The following is a 25,811-nucleotide window of genomic DNA, read 5'->3' as shown; positions in this document are numbered from 1 at the left end:
ATTTGTTCTTTATTACAGATTTCTACTGCTGGTGGTGTAACCTACAAAAGAATCAGCAAAAAGATTGCTTAAGGCAGTAAGGCCAGTCTTCCAGTGCACTGAGAAATAAACAACACTACAAATTAATAAAATACAGTTCTGATTTCTCTTTGTCTTACAAATGTGAAGAATTTCTTTCAGAGCAATATTCTTCCCAACATATGTACTTTTTCAATTCCTAAACTTCAGATAAAAGGAAGGCTTGATAAAAAAATTCTCAAGCCACGCAGTGCTGAAACCCTTGAGTGATGTTTCTGTAGTTCAAATGTTTCAGGATAGCATTCATACTTGGCACACACAAATGTCATCTACCAACTACTTACTAGGCCTCTGCAGCTTCAGACTGGAGACTAGGACAATATTCTGCCCAAGACACATACCAAAATGTAAGAGCTGAGGAAAGTCTTTTACCTCATTGTTGGTTGCATGATAGAAAATTAGGAGCTTTAAACCAAATAAYAAATGAAAATAGTTAACCTGTCATGAAAATGTGTGCTTTTTACTCGTTCTACTGTGTTAATTTTCTCAGAGTACTGCCATCATGGTTGCCTTCTTCTCCTCAGTATATTTTCTTGACCCTTTTGAGGCACCTGAGGAACATTTAGGGTTTTTCAAACTGATTCTTGGGAAGAAAGTAATTTCTCTAATGCCATCTTGATTATTGAACACCTATGAAAAWATCTTTTCTTGAATGCAATAAGTAAATAGATAATTTAGAACTGTAAACCCAGAAAGTATTTCTAGCCAATGTCTGGTCCCCAAAGCTTTCAGAGACCGATTATAAAGTGCTTTTTCCTATCTGCCTCTTGCCTTATGGCTATTTGCTCTAGCTAATCACAAACATCATTGGCTAACCATTGCTAGCCCACAGCATGTTTCTTGTGTGCACAGAGTTCATTTTTTTGATGTACCTGACTAATAATCCTAATTGATCAGGGTATTTTAAACTGAACAGCTTTTTCAATTTCTTATCAATACAGACAAGGTTTCACGCCAGCTGTATCAGTCACCAGTCTGCCAGAACAGACTCTACATAGTATTTTGTTCTCAAGCATGCTGTTAGAAAGCATGGTGCTGAACACTACATTGGAGATACATGATTCCAATTTGAAAACACTTCAATTTCAGAACATTCTTTTGATACATACAACAAATACATCTATAGATGTCACAAAATTTTGTTAAAATTAAACCTCCTTTGTCATAGTGGTGAACGTAAGCGCTGCTATTTTTTTTTCTTCCTCCTCTCAACATGAACATGCTGTTTGGATCCTACTCCCCCCACCTGTAGTCTTGATTTTGTTGAAAACAAAACTGAGCAAACTGTCYAAGTGCATCACCATCACAACATCCCAGGGCTGCCAAGTCAGCCCTTYCTCGGGGTCCTCTAGAGCACACACTGAGCCATTTGGCCAGCTGTACAGAATTTTGCTTCACTCAACAGATAGCGATCTGAAAACTTAAAACAATGCTGTAAACCCCCAATGGAAGGTCCTTTGGCAGACCATGAATAATGACTTCATTTTTTGACAGATAACCATGCTATATGAGGCAAATAGAAAAGTTGTTAGAATCACACAGTAAAGCCCTTKCTTTGAAGTTATTGAAGTCTGTGCAGGGAAGGGAAGCCCTCTCATAGTGACTGACTGGAATGTAATCATAAGGGTAAAAATAAGAACTTATGGTAAAATATGGAACTTAGAATTAGAAGGAAGGCATTAAGTTTAGGTATGTGTACAATGATATAATTGCTAAGTGGAACAAACTATGGAAAAGGTGAGAAATGTCCTATTACATCGAACATCTCAGTAGAAAGTTGCATTGACACAGATTACTCATACCCATTGGTAAGTCGGTATGTTTTCTTTAGAGTATAGTAAACCACAATGAATGTAGGTAAATAATCTTTTTTTGGATTTTACTTCTGCAGAAACCTTTTTTACTTCCTATAAAGTCTGGCAGGGAAGTACAGGTTAGCAGCTTGTGAGAGTTCTGAGGCACGTGCAGGCTGTGACTGACAGCAGCAAACAGCACAAGCCTGGGCAGGACATTTTGCATCCATTCAATTTTAAAAAGGAACTCAGCTTTGCATRCACCTCTGCAACAACCTTCAAGTAACTGTGGCAAAATAATGTTTAGAAAAGTGGCTTTAGGTTGCCTGAACTCTTCCACATACTCTCATCTGAAGAGGTATGCCTTCACCCAGAAAATTATATTCACATCAAACAAATATTTGGAAGTTAAATGAGTGGAATCCCCAGAAACATTAAAGCACTCYGAAGGGAATGTTAAATCAAAACAATAATCAGCTTTAACTTCTAAAGTCTTGTCCTTCCCTTTCAGAATGTTACCTGATTTTATCTGCCTCAAGTCCGCAGTTGATGCAAAGCCACAAGCCCAGCGTAGAGAAGTCAASGGGCAATGCCTGTGTAGAACATGCAGTCACAGAAGCAGGTAGACTGTGCACACACATGCTCTTCTAGTCGGTCTTTTCATCTCGTGAAGATGACACACGTTGAGAAATACTGACAACAAACTGGAAAAGTTAATTCCTGTGTTATGTTCCAGCATGTCCCTGTCTATTTTCCACCTCTAACCATCACCCACCTCTAATCATCATTTATACTTTCTTATGTACCAACATTTTATTCTAGGGATAGAACCTCACTTCCTGATATTTTTAATTCATCAATTTGGCAAAAAGGCTTTCCATGACATTTTATTACATTTACCTTCCATAAAACACTGTGGGTGCTCAGAAGATGTGTTTGTAAGATGGAGATRCATAATCTTTGTTAGTTCTTGAAAGATAAAGAAAAACACTATAAAATTAAGACGGGCACTTCAGTTTTATGTTTATTTGAAACTTCCATTAGGAACTTCACAAGAATTTTCACAATTAAYTGTGGTATCAGTCTAAAGCATAACAGGGCACAGGACCTGCAGTATAGAAGGGTGATTAAAAACAAAAGACATGTAACAGTACTGCAGCCTACAGGTGGTTCTTTATGGCTGCCAAATGACAAATTAAAATAAAAAAAAACTTTCATTTTCAGAAAGTTTAGTATAAATACAAAAACCAGCAGAATAAGTGAAGGACTACATTTTCTAAACTTTTGGACATTTTTGAAGAGAATCGCTTCCTCCTTTACAACTTTTTTTTTTTTTTTTTAAATTAAACATTTTTTAAAAAGTCTACTAGGCATGGAAGAAATTTATTCCTGCTATACAAAAGACTGCATTCTGGGGAGAAAGTTACATACACCCCCAATAGCCTGCATGCTGKTTTTTCTCTTTCACCCTAAAAACGGTCTTAAAAGTAGTTTTCTAAAATGACAATTTAAAACAGCACYGACTGACATGCAACTTTGAAAACCTGCCTCAAGTCAGTAAAACATATTGCACATTACCTGTATTGCTGTCCTGAGAACCTTGATATAAACACATCCTCCTGCCTTCACAGGAATTCACAACAAAGTTTGCATATCAAAACTAGAATTTCACATTTGCAAAAGACTTGTTTCTTGTGAACATCCACATTACCTTTCAAAACAAAGTAAAACTACAAAGAATTTTTTGAGCCAGCCTCCTAGTTTTAGTTAAAAGGGAAACCTTTGGATATGCTACAGGAGGTGTACGTCATTTGCAAAGAAGCAATGTGATCTCTTGTTTAACGGCTATATTTTCAATACAATGCCAAGATTATATTGGGGGGGGGGGGGGGGSRGGGGGRAAATGTTCAACAAACTGATTTCAATTGTAAAGTTAGCCAGTTCCCTGTGTCTGCCTCCAATGGCACAAATTCCTCTGTCCTAAGCTTGAACTTCTTCCACAAGACATGAAACCCAAAAGATAAAATAACTGAAGGGAATGAACTTCAAGAGGTCCCCCACACACACACACACACACACACAAGGATTTCTTCAAGTAACATTAAATCCCTGATAAAGACCATAGAAAATTTACTAACAGACTCCAGTTTCAGAAAGCAGCAACATCTTGTAGACCTAAATGCTGATTTAAGATTGAATTTTCTTTAACAAGTGAAGGCAGAGCAATGGTCTGTTCAACAGCAGCACATCTAGATTCCAAGTGAGTTTTAAGGCAAGAATGATTTCAGGAGTCCTCTGGTCTGTTTTTCTTTTCTCCCTTTGTTTTCAAGTCTTGCTCCTAAAACTATCACTCCTGCTYAAAGAAAACAAAGCATTCTACACATTGATTTCTGCAGAGAATACCAGTGTGAGCATTAGTATAAGCAACATCCTTTTTCAGTACGTTTTTAGCTGAAGCTTCCAGTAGTATGAGCTGCCACGGTTCCGGAGAGGTGTCCTTGGGAAAGAGCAAGAGCACTGCGTGTCTTCCAAGAACAGCTACACGTCCGACAAGCACAGGCTTTCAGCAAGCTCTGACAAGTCACCAGCAGCAGACCAGCAGGAAGTAATTTCCATAGATTTTCAATGTCACTTTGAAAGTCACCTGCATAAAGTGAAGTATGTTATTGCATTTCTATTTCTCTCTCTCATTACAAGCCAAAAGTACAGTGTTTGTCAGAAAGGCACCCACTTTTCAGCGATCAATGGATCCAGCTCAACATCCCGTGAATGAGCAAGCTGTAAGGATTCTGTTCYTTCATGATTTTCACTCAGATAAATATCTTGGCTCACATACTGGGTTGTTAGCATCTTGATGGTACCTTTTCTTCCCCACGATCAACACCTAACCATCAAAACACCCAGCTGCACATGCGTGATGACCACTGAAGTAGCTGCTGCCATAAGCCGTGGAGAGGCAGCGTCCGGGCCCTGTCCCCAAGGCCACCAGGGTGGCAGCAGGTGCCGGCACGGGCAGGCCCTGGGCGGGTGGCTGGACACCAGCCTGAAGGGCAGTGTAAGAGCCCAGAGAGCTCCCAGCGAGCGGCCGGCTGGGCCTCGGTGCCTGCAAGGAGTCGCGATAAGCAGAGCACAAATCTTGCACCGGTGGCTGAAACTGGGAGAGAGCAGCTGTATGTCGGGCTAAAGGGTGATAGCTGGATTGCTGAAACAGGACTTGGGTAGTGGTTTGAGGGCTCAGATTTTCCRTTACTTGCTGTTGATGTATTGTTACTTGCTTTTTTATGTTATTGGCTTCTTTGATATYGTTCTCGTAATATCTGAAACAAAATGCAGATTATCAAAAAGAAGTTCTTGGGAGAGCTTACATAGATCCCAGGGTTTTCACCAGTGAGGCTACACCATCAGCTTTTGGGGCTTTGCTATGTATAACAAGTCTTGAATACTTTTACCATCTATGAGCACCCTCATTTAGATCTTTAAGGATATATTACAAGAGTCTCTACCGAGGAAGCTGTCTCTGAATTAGAGATCAAGCCTTTGACAGATTAACACCAATGAACCCACATTGCATTGATAGGTGCTCATATAGCAGGCCAGTATTGAAGTATTACAGGCACATCCTTTGCTGGAGAAGGGAGCAAAGAATAGTGCTGGAATGGTTCTCCCAGCTACATTCATGATGTTATGGATAACTTGCTGCAGAGAGACACCATGGTATATTGCAGGTATAGTGAAAACAAGAAAACTTGCAGCAACCAGCTGTAAAAGCTTCCAAACATTCATACAAGCAACTGGTACAAGACTATGTAATGAAGACCAAACACTGCTCAACTTCCTCCATTACAAATATGGATAAAATAGAGAATTTAGTAAAAATCACCTGCTCTTCTCCTTTTATGCTTCTCTACACTGAGATTGTAATCGATAAYATATTGATTATAGCTATATAAGCACTGTACATAGATGTATATAAAGCTATTATTAGCATCTTACTAAGAGCACAAGTTACTCAAGTTCTGATCTTACATAAGCATCATCTCAATGCACTGGGCAAGATGCTCCCAGGAGTAAGATGTTAGCAATTCAAGCTGTTTTGTCCAGGCAGGAGAAATCTGCATACAGATACGTGAAGYGCACACACAAGCTGCAGCAATCAATGATGGACGAAAAAGAAGGAAAGTGTGATCTATAAAAGAAAAGAAAAAAATCATACTAATACACTAGCCTGAAAGCTACCATTTGGTCTCAAATACTCAACTGAAGTCGACTATTGACACTCACACATATATTTACATTAGCTTTGAGATTGGCTTAKGAGGATGCTGCAGTTCACGTGGACAGATGTGCCTCTCACATGGACAGATATCAGAAGTTATGATGCAAAGCAAATCCTTAAAAGCCCCACTATTATTTCATGTCATAAAGAATAGGACACACCTTGCACTGAGAAATCAAGAAAGTAATATGCGTATTTCTSCAAGAAGGGTTTGACTTTGGTCGAGGAGGTGATGGGCCAGCCATTGTGAAGGTCATTCTCGCCAATGGAAGCAAAGAGGTAGTAGTCGATGTAGTGTGCTGGCGTGGGCAGGCAGAGGTTCCAGTTAAAGTTATCCAAAAGCAACAGTTCCATTCTGAGTAAATCTTTCTTGTTCAATATCACGTTCATGCTGTACATATACACCAGGCTGTTCAACTGCTCCAGCTTTGGAACTCGATCTTCTTTTTCTTCAAATTTGCCTGCCAGAAAATGTACTTTTCAGGTAAGGCCTGTGGTTATGATCAAATGTCCAAAAGCCAACAAAGAATACCTCTAAAACCTGGCAGTCTAATCATGAAAGGTGTTTTCTAAAGGTAAACAAAAGAGGGACATGAAAGTACAGGAAAAGAGTCAGACTAGTCAGCATATTCTCATATCTTTTTTATARTTTTTTTGAATTGCTTATACAAAACTAAGTCTAAGATGCACTTACAGGGATAGCTGAGCAGTAGGGATGAAAGAATCTGAGAAATGTAAGACTCATGATTTCAAAGATATAAATTTATAYACTGCAGTACTCTTTTTGAATATATTACATGCTTAAACAATAAGCAACACTAAATTTGATATATCTTTGTTTAAAAAAATTTCCATGAGGAAAAAAGAATGAAGCATAGCTACAAAAGAGATGTGTTATAAGATGAAGAAATTCATTTAAGAATATGAAACTTAATATTCAATGAGGATGGGTTGCATATAATTTTAATCAATTTTTCAGTAATATACCAAAATTTTRCTCTCCAGGAGTATTTTGAGCAGTTTTCTGACAAATCCTGTCTGAAGGAGTTTCAATCTCTTCTGCTGACCAGCACTCCAGAACAGCAGAGGTAGGAGTGCTGCAMTTACTTAGGTCAAACAAGCTCTAAACTTGACTGCAGCTCCTAAATGCCTCTGTGCTTCTTGATCAACAGGCTCCCAGCTCTGTTCAAGTTGACTTTCTTCCCTGTATTTCTATTTAAAGTGGTGAATAAGACTGCTAGCACCACTTTCACTAATTTGGCAATTGAATAACTGGCATATTTCATGTTAAGATCGAACATGGGCTTTAGGTAGGGGTGGGGAGCAGTGTTCTAGGTGAGAGGGTTACATGTAGCASTCTTAACTAGCAATCCTGACTATTTTTAGTTTTGATGAACTTTCATTGTTAGAGATAGATTCTTTAAAAAGAAGGYGGTATTTTAGTGCCAAAATCTTGAAGACTAAGATGCAAGTTACTAGTTTTCTTTATTCTTGACAGGTAAATTGAAGATATTCATCTTTGCTAGGCAGACTGCCATRTCCTTCTAGGTCATTTGCAAAAGACAGCTCCTCCCTATTGTAACTTTAACAGCTTCTTACTAAATAAAGTAAAGCAGCACGTCACCTTAAGTCAAGAGATTCAGAACCACTGAGGGTACATGTCAGGACAAACAAGCCCTTTTATCACTCAACAGTCCTGTGAAGTTTCCCTTTTTTCAGCTAGAATTGCTCCTGTGGTTCTGCCTTTCCCTTGTGTCCACACTGGGATGTGGCTGAGCCCTTCCTTTCCTGCTATATGGCACGTCATCTCACCAAACTAGCAGGAAACCACTTACCTGAAGTTTTTCTGMAAAATTAGTGATTTGCTCTTGGCACCAGCTCACCAAAAGAAGGCCATCCTTCCCACCCCACAGTACAGCTACTATCACTTCCTATTGCCAATCTCTCCTTTCTGCTGCTGCTTCATCCTGGAGAGCAACCCGTCATCTTTACACATGCAAACACTYCCCACAACACCCTGTCTGCACCTACATTATCCTTTCACTGAAGCTCAAGGAAGAGTTCACTACTTTGCTGACTACAGATAAGGAGGCAATGGGRTAAGGGGGAAAAAAAGGCTTATTTTCTCTCTTCTGGTCTCTCCCCAGCTGGCAAAACCAGCACGTACAGGCAGCAGCTCATTTTAGAAGCAGCATAGTAGCTTTAAACCAGTGTAGAGGTAGGATGTACCCACATCATTACAAGGCTGTGAACTGTGAGTTAAAATGCAGTGAAAAGCTCTATCCTCTACAGCTGTCTATCTTGTTCCTGCTACAGAAACATTGCAGCTACTCACACAACAGCTGGCAAACCAATACCAATATACCCAGAGTGCATGGCATGGAAAATCAAAAATCAACATCTGTCTTGCTACATTGGGCTTATGAACTGCAACGGCATGTTTGTTATCCCAGTTGATATTGAGAGGCTGCAGACAAATGTGGCAGCTTCCAGTAGACAACTGGTGCCACTGCAGCCATCCCAAATTAAACCGTGCCTGTTCAGGGATGAAAGGTCCCAGAAACACCCTWAAAGCATTCAAATTTAGTTCTTCAGAATATAGAATAAAATAGTTCCCAAAGGTAGAGAGGTTAAGAACCTATTACATTTTGATGTATTAAACTACATTTGCTATGAAGTATTTTACGCTAAACACCAGGATTTTTTTTTAAATAAAATTTTTGAAAACAGAATGCCAAATTCTTGCCAAAATACTCAGTAACACRATGACTTTGAGAAAACATGTCAGTTTGCAAACTTCCTCTTGGATGCAGGTTTCAACTTGTCTTCACTCARCCCTTACATACTCTTAACCCATAGCAGGAGAAGCCATTTCTGTCATTTCACAAGTGAACACAATTAACTGATGACTATTTAGAGGTTGAACCAGACTCTGCTATATTAGAGCAAATAACATAACCTCAGATATGCCTGAAATAGAACTGTAATCACCAATTTGAATGCTAGGCTATTATAAAACCTTTAGCTTTATTTTATATCTACGTCTTAAAGTAGCGGCTGTCCAAGAATTCTTCACATCAAGGTAGCCTGGAAGTCGCAGTTCCCTCATGCATTCATTCCTTCATCAAAACTGTTGTGGGGAGAGGGAATAAGAGGACAGAAAAGTTGCTGTCCGTTCTTCTCAAATTGCCTACAAAGCAAAGTTTTAAAACTAAAAATCCCAGTAACTTCAAACCTCAGTTCTTTGCTTACCCTAACAGTTCTCCAACACCCTCTCTACTCCTCAAATCATTTTAAAAGCCAGTTTTCTGACAGAAACTGAAAGGAGTTTGCTAAAAGGCATTCAGTCAAGTGTGAAGAAAGGATGCCGTTTGGGGAAAGCACAGCAGCAAAGGAAGATCTAATACAGACAAAGAAAGCTCCTTTGGGTATGTCATTTGGAAGCTAAATGCACAATCTACAAAAAGGAAGACATTAAAACCCCTCTGGCAAGGCCACCTTTGCCCTTGCTGCTTCAGAATTGCTCTTTGTTCCTTCCTGTCTTGGAGGGCCTCATTAGCAAGGGTCACTGAGAGGCTAGGAGAAGTGCACTGAAACCAAGTGATTTACATAAATAATTCCTCTGAGATTAGGAGAAAATGTACATTTTCAGGGTCAAAACAGCTGAGCAGAGCCTCCGCKTTTTTATAGTTGCATTTGGTTCCCAGGAGAGGACCTATCAGTAAGAAAGCAACAGTGTTATTTGCTGCAAACCTAAGAAAGCACTTAAGTATTCTTAAATTTACAATGTTCTCCAATCAAAGATGACCTGTCTACCAGCCTTGCTTGTTTCAGAAGCTAGTGACAATCTAATAATAATAATAATGCATAATTCCAATACTGCTTAGAGAGCTTCCTTACTACAAAATTCAAATGCATTATTCAGGAGCATGGCTATTTAAAGGTACACTGTAATCATTGTTGTTCTTTGGTCTTGAAAGCRTATAGTCTAACAACTGATCTGTGCTTCAATGGGCCTTCTATCCCGTCTACAAGGGTCCTACCAATGTGTTATATGACTTGAGTGTACTTGTCAAATCTGAAAATAATTTAAAACAGTATGACACCCGAAAATTATTTTAGAAGTTCTTACTATCCACTTACAGTAGCAATTCCATCCAACAATGTCTCCAGTGAATTAAAGACACAGAATTTTCTATATTTACCAGCTAAAAATTGTCTTAGCACATTTAAAGATGTCATTTCTTTGAGACAGTTCAGATATGATGGGAATGGAATGCATTAAAAGTCTGTAAGAAATGTGCATAGAGAAGTCCCCCCACCATAAAGGAGCATAACAGTCACCAAGAAAAGCAAAAACCAACCATCACTTGAATTAAAATAGGAAAGGAGTACAGGGATGCTATTGGTGAAAAAAGTCAGTTTTCCCGATGCTGCTGATAGTATACTGGCCAAACTAGGAGCATCTGCCACATGTCCAGGAAAGTAAAGATGAAATTTGTCATTCTCACTTCTAGAAGTTCAACTCCTACTTTATTTCCACTTGGACATTTCCACAGGTCAGACTGCAGTCCAGAGAACAAAATCACCACGGTACCTCCAGAAAGGTATTGTGCCAACACAGGGCAAAGCTGTTTGCTTTAGCCAAGATATTTTTAAGACTAATCAAGAGCAACAAAGTTTAGTGATTCAAGATTCCCTTCCTCAACACTCTTTAATTCTAGTTTTGTCGTCAAGTACAGCAGTTGTCCCTACAGCAGACTGAAGGTACTGAATATATCTAGATACATTGAAGAAAGATTTGAAAACTCTGACACGGAGCCAGGTGAAGTGTAACCATGTCAAAAGTTCCATGTCAAATGAACTATGAAATTGGAGGATACGAGCTACTACACAAAGCAAGGTACCAACAACTTCATCACCTTTAGCAATTCAACTTGGATATAAACACCTCACTTCCAAGTTTATTAAGCACTTCACATCTATTTTGAATTTGAAATCTGGAGAGGAGACCAAAAGTTACTTCATTGCATCAGACCAGAGTTATAATATGCAAACTGGACAAGGGTAAATTTAACATGYTTTGACATACAATTTCTCCTATTTCTGTTCATTTTCTTCTATAATCTGAAAGTACCAGAATATTTTATTCTGACTTTTATTACTTTAGCATAACAGAAATTCAGATTCTATGTACAGAATATTTATACTCAGAAAACCAAGGTCTCCAGCACAATTAGTTCAAGAATGTTAAAGACTTCAACAAAATCATTGCAGGCCTAGCACAGACCAAACAAATAACACTGACTGATTTAACCAACACTACCCYCCCCCATTTTTTTTTTCTGCCAGGGACTGAGAAGAGCGGTTGGAATAAATAAATAAAATGATTCAGCTGCAATTTTAGCTGGAGTTCAGAAGGACTGCGTGTCTACGTCATTTGAATGCTTTTGAAACGCTACTGGAAATACCTCAAAATAATTTTGCTCTTGTGTTGAGAGCTCTCTTTACTGACAAAGCTGTTTATTTGTCCCTGTTGGTTTCAAAYGTAGTTGTGTTTTTTAATAACAAAAATCTTACGTCTTTAAAGGAACATTTAATTGGAGAATTACCTGGATGTTGCAAGTATTTTATACAAGTAGGTCTGAGGTTAGAAGACTAAAATGCCAYGAACACAAAGGAGGTTTTCCATTACTTCTGTTTGTCCAACTTTTTGTAAAATAAAAACAGGTTTGTTTAATGTTATTGTAAATAATAATACAGACATTTTCAAGTCACTGTAGCCCATGTTCTGTGCCACACAATTTTACAATCAGATCCCCACCTCCCCTGCCCCAGGAATAAGAAAGCATGCTCCAAGTTAGACAGTCACACGTTCTGTTCGGATCAAAAAGCCTGAGCAAAAGCTGTTGCCAAGAGAAACAGACTTAAGTTATAAAGAGCGCATTGCATTAGTTCATTTTTCACAAGAGGATCAAAACAGCCTATCCATCCATGCCAGCTTTTAACTAAGAAAAAACACAAAGGTTTAAGAGGGGCATTACATCTRTCAAAGATCCTGGGAAGCTGTTATTCACCACTGCAGGAGTTGCTTGGCAAGCCCAGCTGCACAGCATGCGCTTCAGAGCGTTTACTGGTGTTCTCCGTGTAGATGGCCTTCCCAGGGATTTATATGGAGTGCAGAAGAAAAGCAGGACATGCAGGCAATTTGTTTTATTGCCTTTTCAGAGCCCTTAAAAAAGAGGAGGAAAAAGGAGTGCCAATTTGAGGAGTCATTAAAAGTTAGTTCTCTGTCCCATGAGCAATTAATCTAAGCACAAACCAGTCAAACCCATCTAGCCCAGCATACAGGAAAGACCGAAGGCTACGYGTGTTACACACCTGAAGGATTAGTTTCCTTTTAGTACTACACTGTTCCAAAACACATTAAAACAAACGTCTGAGTTTCCTTCCTCTGCACCCCCCAAGCACAAACACAAGTGCTAACTGTTCACCAAGCAAGGCAAAAAGACACAGCCACTCTTTTGAAGATATTTAGCTTAATTTCCTTTTCTGCAGCTTCTTGTTGAGCAAGCAGTCAGGAATTGTTCATTCCTGGTATMTAGCACCACTGTATCTCCTTATCTTTCCCCATCACTGTGTTTCCATTAGAAATAAGTAGCTCAACTGCCTTTTCCAGAATAGTCACCTGCTGATGATAGTAAGAGAATAAATGGAGAATGGACCATGAAACATGGTCCAGTGGAAAAAGCTCCTTGGTGGCTGACAACAGCTCCACCTGCTCAGCRGGGAATTGCATTAGAAGACCTAAGCTTATCCTAGTTAGTACTAACATCTTTCATGCTTTAATTTCTTTTATTGTGCTCCATACTGGAATATCCACTGGATTTTTAATCCACTGGAAGGCTAAGAAGCTGAGCAAAACAAAACCAAGGCACAACCATTGAAACACTGTATATATACTGAACAGTTAAGCTGCTCTTCTTAAAACAATACTTAATTATGGAATCTGTGTGGTCTCCATAGCAGCAGAACTGTCTTGAGGAAGAGCAGCCGTAAGAACTCAATTGCAGAAACACTCAAAGCAGTCTGAATGGCTCACAAAAGGAGAGCCCTGGCTTTTATTCAGGTATTGAAGCAGCTGCTACTGAAGAAGGTTAGCTCTTCAGAAAAAGAGGAGCAGCTTTAAAAGCAAGGTAGGACTTTAAAGCAGCTGACAGAAGCTGCACTGCTTCAACTGTAGTGATACCCCATGAAGGTGGAGCCCACCTGCAGCAGTTACAAAATTCACAGTAGAAATAATTACAGCAGTGTCAAACTTACTGACCCCAGGTGCTTGCTGTCTCCTGAGAGTTAACTGCTCCTGCAGCTGGAGCAGCTGAATAGATCGTGTGAATGCATCTCACCTACTTTGGAGCAGCTGTTTTGAACAGCTCCAGGCAGGCAATTTAAGCCAAGCAGCACTACAGCAGATGGGAAATCCTCATATAATCCCCTTTTCCAGTGAAGCAGTTAGGTCTAGTGCACCTTAAAATGCCACAAATGCCTTGAAATGCCTGACCCAGGTGCTGTTTGCAACACTACAACCTGATGCTGCTCAACTGTGCTCCTCTGCATAGGGATGTTTTCTTCTCATCTCTATGAACTCCTCATTTCGCTTCAAGCAAATCATTACCCAGACTATCTCAATCCACTTATTGAAACCTTTTATACTTCAGCTGATTTAGTCTGGAGAAGATCAGAGATAACTCAATATATAACTGGAGTAGGGAGGAAAAATCAGACAGGTAGCATAGCTGCTTTTAAAGTGAACATTCATCCATAGTCTTGGTGCTTGAGACAGCTGCCCTGACCTCTCTGCAGGTGTACTAGTACCTATCCTAACTAGATCCAGCCTGAAGATTACCAAGTCTTTGCTGCCTATCATTACCCTTCACCAGAAGCCACCATTTCCCAGACCTAACAGCAAAGCAGTTAACGTGGGTAATCTCTAGTTGTCTGCTTCAGGAAGATGGATTGTCTTGACCAGTTACAGCTCCTGGGCTCGACTAATGGTCATCTCAAAGCAGAGGGGACTGACAACCTCTTCCACTAGCACATCTGGACCTCAAAAGGAGGTCCCAGATTACATAGCTAAAACCTGCATACGGACTAGGTTTTACTGTATTACAGAAACATGTATAGTTTACAATTCTGGTTTGGAGCAAGCAGTTTCCTTTAATGCAAATGAAGTCAAATGATTGCTCTAAATCTATTCCTAAAGTAACTTTGTGAAGTAACTTTTCCAGCAAGGTAGACAATAGACACACACACACAATGACTTTCAATTCATCTCTAGAGTTCTCTTGATGACTTTTTAGCATTCACTTTCTGGACTGATTCCTTGGAATTAGTAACTATTGATGATCATAGTGAACTGCAGAGCTTGCACAGCATAGCCTCTCAGCATAGCTATCTGGCAAGAGTTCCAGGGATCTTCTCCAAGGCCTGCATTGCAAAAAAATGTACATCTTCTGGCTAATGAGCAGCTAGATGATTTAAGGAACACACACCCATGTTCCCAACCATAGCAAGTCCTGGCTGCAACATCACTTGGCAGCCAGCACAGTTCGTTTGGCACAAAAGTATCTCCCCATTTCCTAATCTCTTCTGCAACTGTTACTGATCAGGGAAGCAAAGACCCACTATCATAATCCCATTTCCCTGCCTGGGGAACTGATGGGTCAGTCAATATACACTGCAGAAAACTGCAAGAGAAATTTACTTTATTTAATGAAAAGACAACTAGGGAAATGCTATGAGCTGTTTCAGGAGAAGTCTGCTGATGCCTGTTGATCTAAGGCTAGGGCTATGGTGAAGAAGGGAGAGGAAAAAAAACAAACAAGCTTTCAGGCACACTTTATATTGGATTAGATTGGAAACAGTAGCAGCAAATTTAAAAGCTAAATGCAAGTAGACAAGAATTTTTCTAAGCTTAAAAAACCCCTTAATTTGCATAATTTTAAAGTTTCCTGTTTCTATTTCAGAGGTAAAAAATGCGTTTCTGTGCCCCAAAGCTTTTCTATTCCCTTTCCTATCACACATTTAAGTGGTTAGTGGAAACAAGAAATAATACTACACCCCATCCTGCTTGTGGGCTGCACACTACCCTTGAACTCTCACTCAACTATTTTTCTAAAGAATTCATCAGGAAGAAATCCCAAACAAAAAATCTCATGATGTGTTTATACTATTTACTGATAAGTGTTCTCCATTAAACATTTTTGACATTGTAAACATGAGGTAAACACTCAAAAACAACAAAAAACACTAACTACCATTACTTTTTTTTTTTCTTTTTTTAACAAAGATTCTTGTTTGTTTTCAACAGTAAATGTAGACTGCCCTGGTGTAAACACCTAATATCAAACTCCACTTTAAGTCACCCCTGAGAGTTTTGCAAAGCAGAGAAACCTTTAGTATTTAAAAATCACCTCCTCAGTCCCTCCAACTTCTTCCTTCCCCTGATACTTTCCTGAGCCCTCAGAAAAATACCCTTCTCATAAACAGACATAAAAACATTCAGTTCCTCAGCTAGGTTGGTTTTCTACAGGCCTGAAGGCTTCACCAAMGGACTGGAACAGCAGAACTGCAACAGCGCCAGCTTAGATTCACTTAGGCTGCCATGCAGCTACACGGACACGGAATACTTCGATTCCATTTTGCTCTGGTTTTAACGGTGGCATTTTCCATAACGTGAGCTAGCAACTGACCTATACAATTGATGATCTTTTCTGGAATTAGGGAGACAGCAGTACTTAYTATATACCAGTGGCAAAATGATGAAAGCCCATCGTTTCTCTCTGCTGTTCAGAACACACCTAGCAAGAAAAAGCAGTAGCAATCCTTTGTTTTGTAAAGACAATGTACGTTAACACCTTCATTCCTAAACAAAGAGCTCAGGCTCTCCTCAGTATATTTTATCTTAACTGACATGACTAGTTTTATCTTAACATGACTACCTTTCAGCCATTAACAGTAAATTTACAAAAGTTTTGTTGCTCTACAAGGCTTCCATATGGTAAAGTGACTCCTGCCTTATCTAGGAGCTGAGTTCAAGTCTGCAATGGTAGACTGCAAGATCTTGAAGCGCCAGCCTTGCTCTCCTTCACTTGCACAGCACTGAATCCTGTAAAAGTTTCAAGAAGGTACTGATGACAAGTGCTCAAGGCCGTTTGCCAAAGGTATATCAATACTGAGGTTTTCCTATTACATGGCAATGGAGGGCTATTTGACAGGAGCTTGGAGCAAGTGAAACACATCCCAGCAAAGAGCAGTGCCTCAGGAAGCAATTTTCCTTTGGACCACATAAAAGAAACGTATGCGAAGAATTGATTATACTTACTGATCAAAACTGAGACACAAACTGTCCAAGGACAGATCTCCAGGACAGGCCTTATATGACACATATAACATTCCTTACTATCAGCTCCCCTCTGGAATTAAACTTTCCTGCTCTTGCCACCGCTTCCCAGCCCTGTCACCCCTAATCCTCAGTGATCCTTTTCTCTGACCCAGCTTCAGCTGCCAAAACCTCTTCTATGCCAGCACACAGATGTGCAGCTCAAGTTATGAAGTCAAACAGAGTTTTATTAAAAGACTATTTTATGCCTTTCCTTAGGCTTCATTAGACCGTAGGCCTAATATCTCCATCAAATGATAATATAAACATAGATTGTGTGATAACAGCATATCACATAAGGAAAACCACCATCTGCTGAGGAAATAAAATAACAATTAAAAAAGCAAGCCTTAGCAGGCAGCAGACAACTTACTTGCCAGGAGAAGACAGGCCATCGAAATGACATACAGTTGCTTGACAGTGATATCATAGCGGTCCATAAAGAGGTCCAGTAAGTAGACAGCAAGATGTCGTGCCGTAGGACACAGATCGCAGCGGCTGCTGAGGACAGCCAGGAGATCAATGAAGTACCGGCGCATCCCGATCTGCGGTGAACGGGCCTTGTACATAGGCAGCTTTAGCTCCTACAGAGGAAAGGATAAAAAGGAGGAAAGAGAGGCCCTGAAACTAATACACGTCAGTCAGCACTTTTGGTGCTAGCATGTTTTAATAGTAAATAGCTACTGAGCTGGCAGAAGTTAGTTCCCATGTAATGTAAAATTTTTATTTGAAAACCAGAATTGTTACAGATTTTGGCCCACCTATACTAGAAAAATAGAGCACTTCATCTGAAAGGTTTTTAAACAAGTTTGCAGCTGATATTCAATGTCTCTCTTTTTTTAGACACCATCACAGCTAATGCAGTTGCCCTGACCAGACTCAAAGCAAATGGGCTAAGTACATGTTGCTAGACATAGACAGGACAGTGCTATTTCAGCAAGGTACATCTCATAAGTAGACACTGAAATACTGTGATATTTTGTATTACGCATTTTCAAAAAAAGAATTAAAAAGTAGCACAGTGCTACACAATAGAAATATTTTAAGCAGGAAAACAGAGTATACAACACTTAGTTCTAGTAAATAAACCGGGCTTTAAGAAAGCAAGTATTCAGGGGAGGTAGCTGCTCTAGCTATGACTCCAGTGGCTGCCCACTCTCCCCACAGTGCTCCTGGAACCAGGCATTCCCCATGGAGCTTCAGTTTATCAGGAGAAAACAGCCAGGCAGTCCCACGAGGAGGGCTGCAGGTGACTGGAAACCAGGGAGGCTCCATCAGCCCAGGCAGCTCACAGAGACAGCAAGCAGGATGCTGTTWTAGCTCATTGCTTCCCAGGCTTTCTTAAAAGAATCAGTGGGAAAAAACACATTCTGGACCGAACAGACATATGCTGCAGAGAGGCAAACAGCCCTTTGGAATACGGGGCTGCCTTCACTGAAGGGATTATAAAAAAGTTCCCCAGCAGTAAGAATTTACAAGAAGGAAACATAGAACATGCATCTCCCCTGTTGTTTTATATCCTGAAAACAATCATGATTTTAATTTTCAATTTTATTATATCGACACATTTAAATCCCAGCACRTAACTGACATACAGAGGTTCAGAGTCTGAATTTATAGTACAGCCAAAAATTTGAGCAGGAATGGTTTCCAGACCSAGGTTTATAGGAGGGAAAATAGTTGTATTTCTTAACAGCTCAGTACACCAACTAAGCTATCGTACAAACAGGTGGCATCTGTAGCTCTGACAAGTGCTGTTCTTGGCGACTAACAATTTCATTTTTTGAAATTTGTCTTCTTTGAACACCTGTCTCCCAGCAAAATGTGATGAATCTCAGCTTTTAAATTTAACTTACTTTTTAGACCACAAAAAATGCAAGTTGCCACCATTTACTCCAATGATACACCTATCCCAATAAATAAATAAGCAGGTGTTGAGCTGTCTGCTAGAATGGCCCTTTCACATGCAGCTTTGACCTGATCATTTAAATCTACTCCAACAACTTTGCTCTGGGCTACTGAACAACTGTCACATTGAAATGCTAAAAGCAACAGCATAGAATAGGCTCACAGGTGTCCTGGAAATCACTTAGCAAGCTTTGCTCAACATAGTGATTCCTATCTCTCCACAAAAAACSCTCAGAAAAAAAAACCAAAAACCCCTCAGAAAGGCAGAACAGGCATTYAAAAGGATCACAATCAGAGAACTGAAAAGGTAGGCTCATGCAGTTGTGCCTGGACTGCAAAGGAAAACTTAAAGACAAAGACAATTTATAAGCCATCTCCTGTCAACCTCAAGACTTGACTTCCTAAAAGGCAGGAGTCAATGTAAACATTTTAAAGTGGTTTTAAAGGAGACAAATCTTCCCTGGTAACCACATRTGAGAGCCGGCCAGGCTCCAGACATGAGCTATTCATCCATCAGAGACCAGCCCATCAAGGAGYAGCCTGACCATTTCAGTGGGCACCATTCCCTGCCTCCACTTTAGGGGTGAGATTTTGTCCGTGCTCAGCCTCTTTTTGCAGCTGAGTGAGAAAAAGACACTTCAGAAGTCATGTCCAGAGAAACTACGCAGCAAGGTTTAAAAAACTAAAACCTTTTAGCAACCGTGTGAAGTTTAAGGCTTTCTGTCTGAACTAAGCTAGCCAAAAACTGAAGAGGCTGTGGAAAACTTAACAGGATCCTCCAGCTGCCCTAAGGCAGCGGTTATATCTTACACCAGTGTGCAGGAGTTGGTGTTCAACAGAGCAATAAATTTCACATGAGGATTTCTACTGCCAATTCCTTTTCACTAGGACTCTTCCCCCATTGATATAAAGCCAGCAGTGAACTGACAAGCAGTACAAAAATTAGCAAGTTATGTGACATTCAGCCAAACTAATAGCAGTAAGTTCTGGGAACAGAAGAGGAATTTTTTTGCGATTCACAGGTATTCACAATTCACAAGAAGAACCAGTGCTGTCTTCCCAGCTCAGCACCCTGAGCGCACACTCTGTGCTGGCTTTTTGCTGTTGGTGTTTGGAGGGCAGGGTTAGGGTGCCTGCTTTTTATTTCTGCCCACCTCTTCTTACCTCAGTCTTACAAATAAGTTACTATTGTAGCCTAATCCAGAGAACTTCTATTGTCATTTAACTTTAAGGRCATGCAAAGTACACCTGGAATTTAATCATTTTGCTCCATCCGGTCAACACTCAATACCTTGCAGACCACAGCCCCACTTAGCTAAACTTTGCATCCAATTAATCACAACACTGATATTTAACTAGCCAGGCGATTCACAGGCTTTTCATTTCCTCTGCATTGAGCTAGAGTCTTTGGAAGGTCACAAAGCTTCTCAGCATCTTTCAGCCCTCTCCGCGCGAGAAGCAGGTCTGCCACGGGCTTTCAGTATCTGCCCCCATGCAGAACGCATCTCCCAGATACAGCACAGGCCATCTGTCATGGAAAGACATCAGCTTCCAGGGAGGTTCAGAATAACGCAAAATTGCAGTTTCGTGGAGAGAGGAAAAGAAAAACAGACATAATATTTTTTCACTTCTTTATGTAAMGCCTGGGTTGTTTCAGAGCAGGCATGCATCTCCTGTATTTGTATGTCTTACATCTTATTCTTGGGGAAAAATAGAAAAACAAAAGGTTTCTAAAGAGCCTTTACTTCTTTAAAGAAAAGAAGTTATTTAAAAGGGACACTTGATTCTCTACATTAAATATAGACCTGTTCTTCAAAGTAGTAAAATTTCCTTCAAGGCAAATTTCAACCTCCTGGACAGGCATTTTATAAAGTAACTTTCCTATTACATTCACCACTTCAGCTAAGCCCTGTTTATGCTTCTCACTCAAGACCAAAGCAGCATATCCTTCCAGACCAAGACTCCTCAGCAAGTATCTTCCGTCAAAGAGGTCACTGTTGCTTTTCTGTATCACAGTAGTAAGAGGGGCCAAGGCTGTGATTCACACTCCCTTCTACCACCCGCATATACAGCGGCATTCCCCAGAGCTCTGCTGCTACAGGCACTGATTGCACCAAGTTCACGGCACTGTTTTCCCACCCTAAAACATAACAGCTGGCCATTTGATCTTTTTGGTTAGAGGCATGCAAAAGTTGGGTATAAAACTGATGGGAAATTACTATGATTTTCTAGATTAGTTMATCAGACTGGAGGAAGGGAGGTGGGAAGAAACCTTTCAAGCACAGTAGTAGCTATGGGTCACAACATTTTTTTTTGTTTGTTTGTTTTGAAGAACAAAATCTGTGCTAGCACAAGGAAGCAACAGATGACCAATACTGCTGTTACTCAACCACTGCACCTGATGGTCAAGTCACTCAAACTCTGCTGCAGCATTGTGTGGAGGAACTTCACAATGTCCTCCCGTAGGTCCTGCCACTTTAGACATCAAAGAAAGAACCTCAAAAGATAGCTTAAGATTCTGTGATTTGCTACTAATACTCTGTAGAAAAGAAAGAGAACCAAAAGGACTTAGACTATAAAACTTATTCAAGCAGCAGTTGTAGACCTTCCTCAGAGCAGAAAGAGAAGAGCAGCCCAGGGACCAATTTCTCTCTGCAGGTTCCTGTAAACTCAAATAATCCAGTTCTGTCACTCCAGCTGTCCTTGGGTTAGCACTCAGACCAGGTGAGGTAATCTAGTCATCCAAGCACAGAATGAAGAGAAGAATTTATCAAAAGGTATTTCTTGGAAACGAACAAAACCAAAGCAAAGCTCTCACCTTTTCATACCCTATTAACGGGCTCTCAGTTGTTCCCACCTGCTGAATTAGGAAGACCTGCTTCAACCAGAGAGCATGAGAACAAAACAGTGGATCACACAAACCTGGTATCAGTTGTAGCACCTGCTGTGATGTAATTGTTTGCGTGCAGGACAAGGAAGCAGAACAGGCAGAGCCTTCATTTTTCCAGCAGAAACTTCAGTAACTTAAAAGCTGGGCCAGGTGGAGCAGGTCAGTGTTTGCTAGGGGCTCTTTCACCTCACCCAGCTCACTGCAGGTGAAGCTGGTACTTCACCTAAGCAAACACAGAACCTACCCGCAGAGCCCTCCTCTCCCTGCTCTCAGCACACTCACTCATCAGCGAGGGTCCACGTTATTTTGCTCTATTGAAAGGTCATTTCCCTGGGTTTTCTACTCCAGATGCAAACAACAGACTAGCCTTTAGCAAAGCAATTACAGCCTTGTACACCTCTCAGCTCTCTACGGTCTGTCAGTGAACACGATTGATTTGCTAACTCCCAACTGAGCATTCACCTCCCTGGGAAGCCCCTCAGACACGCTGATTTTACACAGGGCAACATTCTCATCCTCTGAGCACTTAATGCACCAAGTTGGTCATCAACAAGTTGGTTAATTAAAACCACCGAAAAGTAGGAGCCGCCTCTGAGGAGGAGGGAGAGAAGAGAGCTCGAGCCCACCTTCGTGCGCAGGCTCTCGTGGATGTCGGCTGCCAGCTGCCCTTCCCACCACGGCTCCTCCATCCTCCTCCTCCTCCCCACGCACGCAGCTCCGGCAGGGACGGGATCTGCGGGACGCGGGGCACCCGCCGCGATGCGGGCCCGGATTCACCTTTCAGGCTCCGGAAAACGCCCCCTGCGCGGCCGCCCTGTCCCGTCCCGTCCCGWCGGCCGCGGGGGAGGCTCCGGGGGAGGCGGGCGGAGCCGGGACCCCGCCGTGCCGCCCCCTGCGCAGCCGCCCCGCGGGACACCTGAGCCCACAGCACCTCCCACGCCCCCCGAAAGCCTCCCCAGCTCGTGCCATGGGGCAGGCGACCCCCGCTGAGCCCCGCGGCGAGGCTCCCTCCCAGAGCCGTGCCCAGGCAGTGGAGCRGAGCAGTGCCAAGGACGGGACCTGCATTCCCTGCCCAGCCGCCAGCCACRCGCTCGCCAGGGGCTGCTCTGCTTGCCTGGCTCCCCAGCTGGCCCACAAAGCCCAGCACAACCACCAGCACCCACCTGAGGCACTGAAATATGAACATTTTCCCACTGAAAAGCTATAGATGTGCAGTAATTGCCCACAGTGTTAACAGGGATGAGCTTTGAGCCTGTTTTATGGTTCCTAGTGCAGGATGCCTTCTTGCCTTTAGCTGCCAATGAACAGAAGTGTTAACCCATGTCCTGCTGCCCACCAGCTGCTGAGCCTGGAGGCTCCCTCAGGCCACACGCCTCCACACCAGCAGGCAGCTCTGCCCAGCTCTGCTATGGGGCTGGCACTCACAGGACCRCGCTTGTCCCCAGGAGCAGGCAGTGCCCCCCATGCTCTGCACCTAACCTAGGGCTTCCTGTCCTCAGGACAGGATCCTGCATCCCCTCCCTGTTACTCATGGTGCTGGGCACATGGGAGCCTGGCAGGCTGCACCATTTGCCTTCAGCCTGGCTTTGCACTGGCAGGTCCACCCCAAGCTTCATATCCAATGGGCCCTCATCTTTATTCCCATATGATTAGGCTCTGCATTGATAGTCTACAGGATGTTTCAGTAGATCGAATTGAAACACTTCAAGTCTTCCCAAGCAATCTACTTCAGCAACACCAGGAGCCAGGAAATACAAAGTCACCACTCAACCTCTTTTAGACCCAAATCGCAATGTTGATCTGTTCAGGATAAACATTTTCCATGCAAAAATTGACCAGGTCTGGCAGCAACTTTCCCATTCTTAATTGGAAACTACAGACCATTGTATAAATCAGTTCACAAGAATCTCATGAAGTGCTTGTTCCTTTGTTATTTTCCAAAAACAAAGGAAACAACAAAACCCATTGTGTTTCAGTCAAAATACATTTCTGTATTGATTTTAGTGTTTCTTGACTTGGGTTTTGACCAATGAAGAAAACTGTTGACCAGTCTTCTGAGGACAACACGCTCCCACTGTTTATACTCCAAGTTTGGTGGCTTGTCCAAAGGGGACTGGAAGGGGATGAGGAAAGTTGAGTGGACACCGTTACTAAACTTCTAGCTAAAAGCTGCCGTTAATTGTCCATCAGAAATCATTTTCTCCTGCTTTCCACTAGGAACATCTACTTAACGGAATACCAAGATGCTTACTTTATGTAATTTATTGTGTGCATCTATATTGTCTTTTTGCTTAAAACTGAACACAGGCTTAAATTTATTACTGAATAACAGCCTGAGCAATTCCTTGCAAGTGGAGCAATCTCTATAATTTACATGAGGGTACATCTATATTTGTAGTAGAAAATGTATCATATCAATATAGTTCTCAAGTTCATTACTACAAAAGAATAACTTACATAACTTCTTTCAATTCAAGTTTCAGTAATATAACCCTGATTTTCAGACATGCCTTACAGCCATATAATCTATTGTTTCAAAGCTCTTATATATTTTAACCTTATTTAAAAATCCTCCATATGAGGAGACTCCATATGGAGGAGACTCCATATGAAATAGAAAACTGTTCCATATAAGAACATAATACTGTTTTCCTCAGGAAAACAAAAAAACACCCATACGTTTCACCTGTTCCATTTGGAAGTGAAGCAAATACAACCCATAGCAAGACTTCTTCTGGAGTTCTGAGTCATCTCATCCTGCATTGATAAGAAAAGGTAAAGGAAGGAAAAAGCCTGCTACCCTAATCAATTGAGGTAGTATTCTTTTCTGTTGCATACATAAAAGGTACTCAAACAGTACTTTTTTATATATATGCAGCATCTTTGTCATCATAAAATATTTATAGCAACAAATTAGACAATTTGTAAGAGCTCAGGCTTAGCCTTGAACCTTRGAATTGTTTATCTAGGAGGAAGGAGCAACAGCAAGGCCGTTCACACCCAACGGGGACTCCAGCAACTGTTCCAGCTAACAACTAAACAAACCATGCCCAGACATTGCAGCAGTCTGAACCTTTGCTGTTATAAGAATTGACTGCAGTTACAGTCAATGTAATTTCAAGCACTTTAAGAAACAGAGCAAGTTAGATCAAAGTAAATCCATAGGGATTCCAAGAGTAAATAATTTTGCACAGAGCTTATATTAATTTAGGGAAACTTTATGTTAGTCTATTGTCAGTAAATCATGCTTGGCTAAAACATATTGCAATCAGTTCAACTTCAATCCTAAACCTATTTTCAAATGAAGAAAGTCATTTATCCTGAGGGATTAATTTAGGATTGCATCTTTACTGTTAGCATTGCACTTCAAAATGCTGCAATAAACACTGCTGAGCAAGATCCTCTGAAGATAACAAAGGACACAAACCCCACAACAACCAGAAAGCAGCTCAAGCAACTACTATGTTACCTACAAGTATGATAACCTGAGAGGAAGAGGCTCAGCTAAGGAAGAAAGCAGTGGAAACTAGTCCTAGCAGCAATCACAGCAAAACCAGCAAGAAGCAAAGCTTCTCCTGGCTGAGCTTTTTATCCAGAAGCCAATTAGCCAGAGAGCCCTTTGGGCTGCTTTTCTACCTCCCTACACTCAGCAAATAATTTGCACAACCTGGGAGTGCTTCCCACTTCTGCTTGCCCTTAACAGGTGCCTCTCATTTAGATGCCAGCTGCCTCTCATTTAGATGGCATCTCAAAGGCAGGTTGGTGTAGTAGTGTGTTTAGTACTTGCCTAAGTTGCTCTGGGTATGTTCAGTGTCCCACCTCTCTATTGAGGAGGCAGGAACTGCTTGTTTGGCTTGCTGTGTTTTATCCTATCCAGCTTCCCCGTTCACCTTGCACTTGCTCTGTTGCTTCATGTGTGTTTTCATTGCTTGACCTACCTCCCTGAACATTCCCCTCTTTTTTTTTTCTATTTTTTTTAAACTAGGTTAATATTTTATAGTTGTTGAGAGTTAAATCAACTCATAGAGCAATCTGGAGCTCATGCAAAGAGGAGGAACAGCTGGGACCAGCACAAGGTAAGCAGGACCTCTTTTGCATGTTACAGGAGGGTATGTGTTTTGGGGAGCTATGCTGCAATTCTGGGCTGGCACATCCTCTCTTGAGTGAGCATGGAGGAGCTACATAACAAGGAGCCAAAAACAAGCTTTGGTGGGGGGGGGAAACTTGAGCTGTGTGGATCTGTGCTGCTGCTTTGCTGGCATAGTTTGGTAAGTGCCAATGTAGAGCTAGTGCATGCAGGGGAAGATCTTGGGGCTGGCCTTGGGGAAGGACCTGAGCCTGTTAAGGGCCTCCCTATTCCTTGGATTTTGGGTGTGCAGAGAGCTGCTGCCTGTTCTTGCTTCTTGTTTGCAGAGACAAGCTGAG

General features: G+C 41.4%; 2 protein-coding genes across 5 annotated transcripts in view; one reads left to right on the top strand and one right to left on the bottom strand.

The window, feature by feature from the left end:
- The window catches only part of FABP6 (fatty acid binding protein 6), a 31,532-nt gene extending 31,385 nt beyond the window's left edge, over positions 1-147 (top strand). For both annotated transcript variants that reach the window (XM_026047721.1, XM_026047722.1), the window contains one exon: positions 19-147. In XM_026047721.1, coding sequence (XP_025903506.1) covers positions 19-72 — 54 coding nt within the window. In that variant the 3' untranslated portion in view covers positions 73-147. The remainder of the gene's footprint in view (positions 1-18) is intronic.
- A 3,891-nt stretch (positions 148-4,038) lies between these two features.
- Positions 4,039-24,965, bottom strand: CCNJL (cyclin J like). 3 transcript variants are annotated; one of them, XM_026047718.1, is made up of 6 exons: positions 24,860-24,965; positions 16,962-17,172; positions 6,309-6,608; positions 5,898-6,057; positions 4,603-5,188; positions 4,039-4,515 (listed from the first exon to the last, which is right to left on the bottom strand). In XM_026047718.1, exons 2-5 carry the CDS (start codon positions 17,155-17,157, stop codon positions 4,756-4,758), a joined length of 1,089 nt encoding a protein of 362 aa, XP_025903503.1. In that variant the 5' UTR covers positions 17,158-17,172; positions 24,860-24,965; the 3' UTR covers positions 4,039-4,515; positions 4,603-4,755. The 3 variants fall into 3 exon arrangements, with proteins under 3 accessions (XP_025903503.1, XP_025903502.1, XP_025903504.1); XM_026047717.1 differs by lacking the exon at positions 24,860-24,965 and adding an exon at positions 24,073-24,114; XM_026047719.1 differs by lacking the exon at positions 24,860-24,965 and adding an exon at positions 22,013-22,084.
- Positions 24,966-25,811: the final 846 nt, after the last annotated feature.

This window comes from Nothoprocta perdicaria, unplaced genomic scaffold (genome assembly GCF_003342845.1).
Source record: "Nothoprocta perdicaria isolate Ctin4 unplaced genomic scaffold, notPer1 scaffold_5, whole genome shotgun sequence".
NCBI lineage: Eukaryota > Metazoa > Chordata > Aves > Tinamiformes > Tinamidae > Nothoprocta > Nothoprocta perdicaria.
The sequence above is the reverse complement of the archived record's forward strand: the minus strand, read 5'-3'. Positions and strand labels throughout refer to the sequence as shown.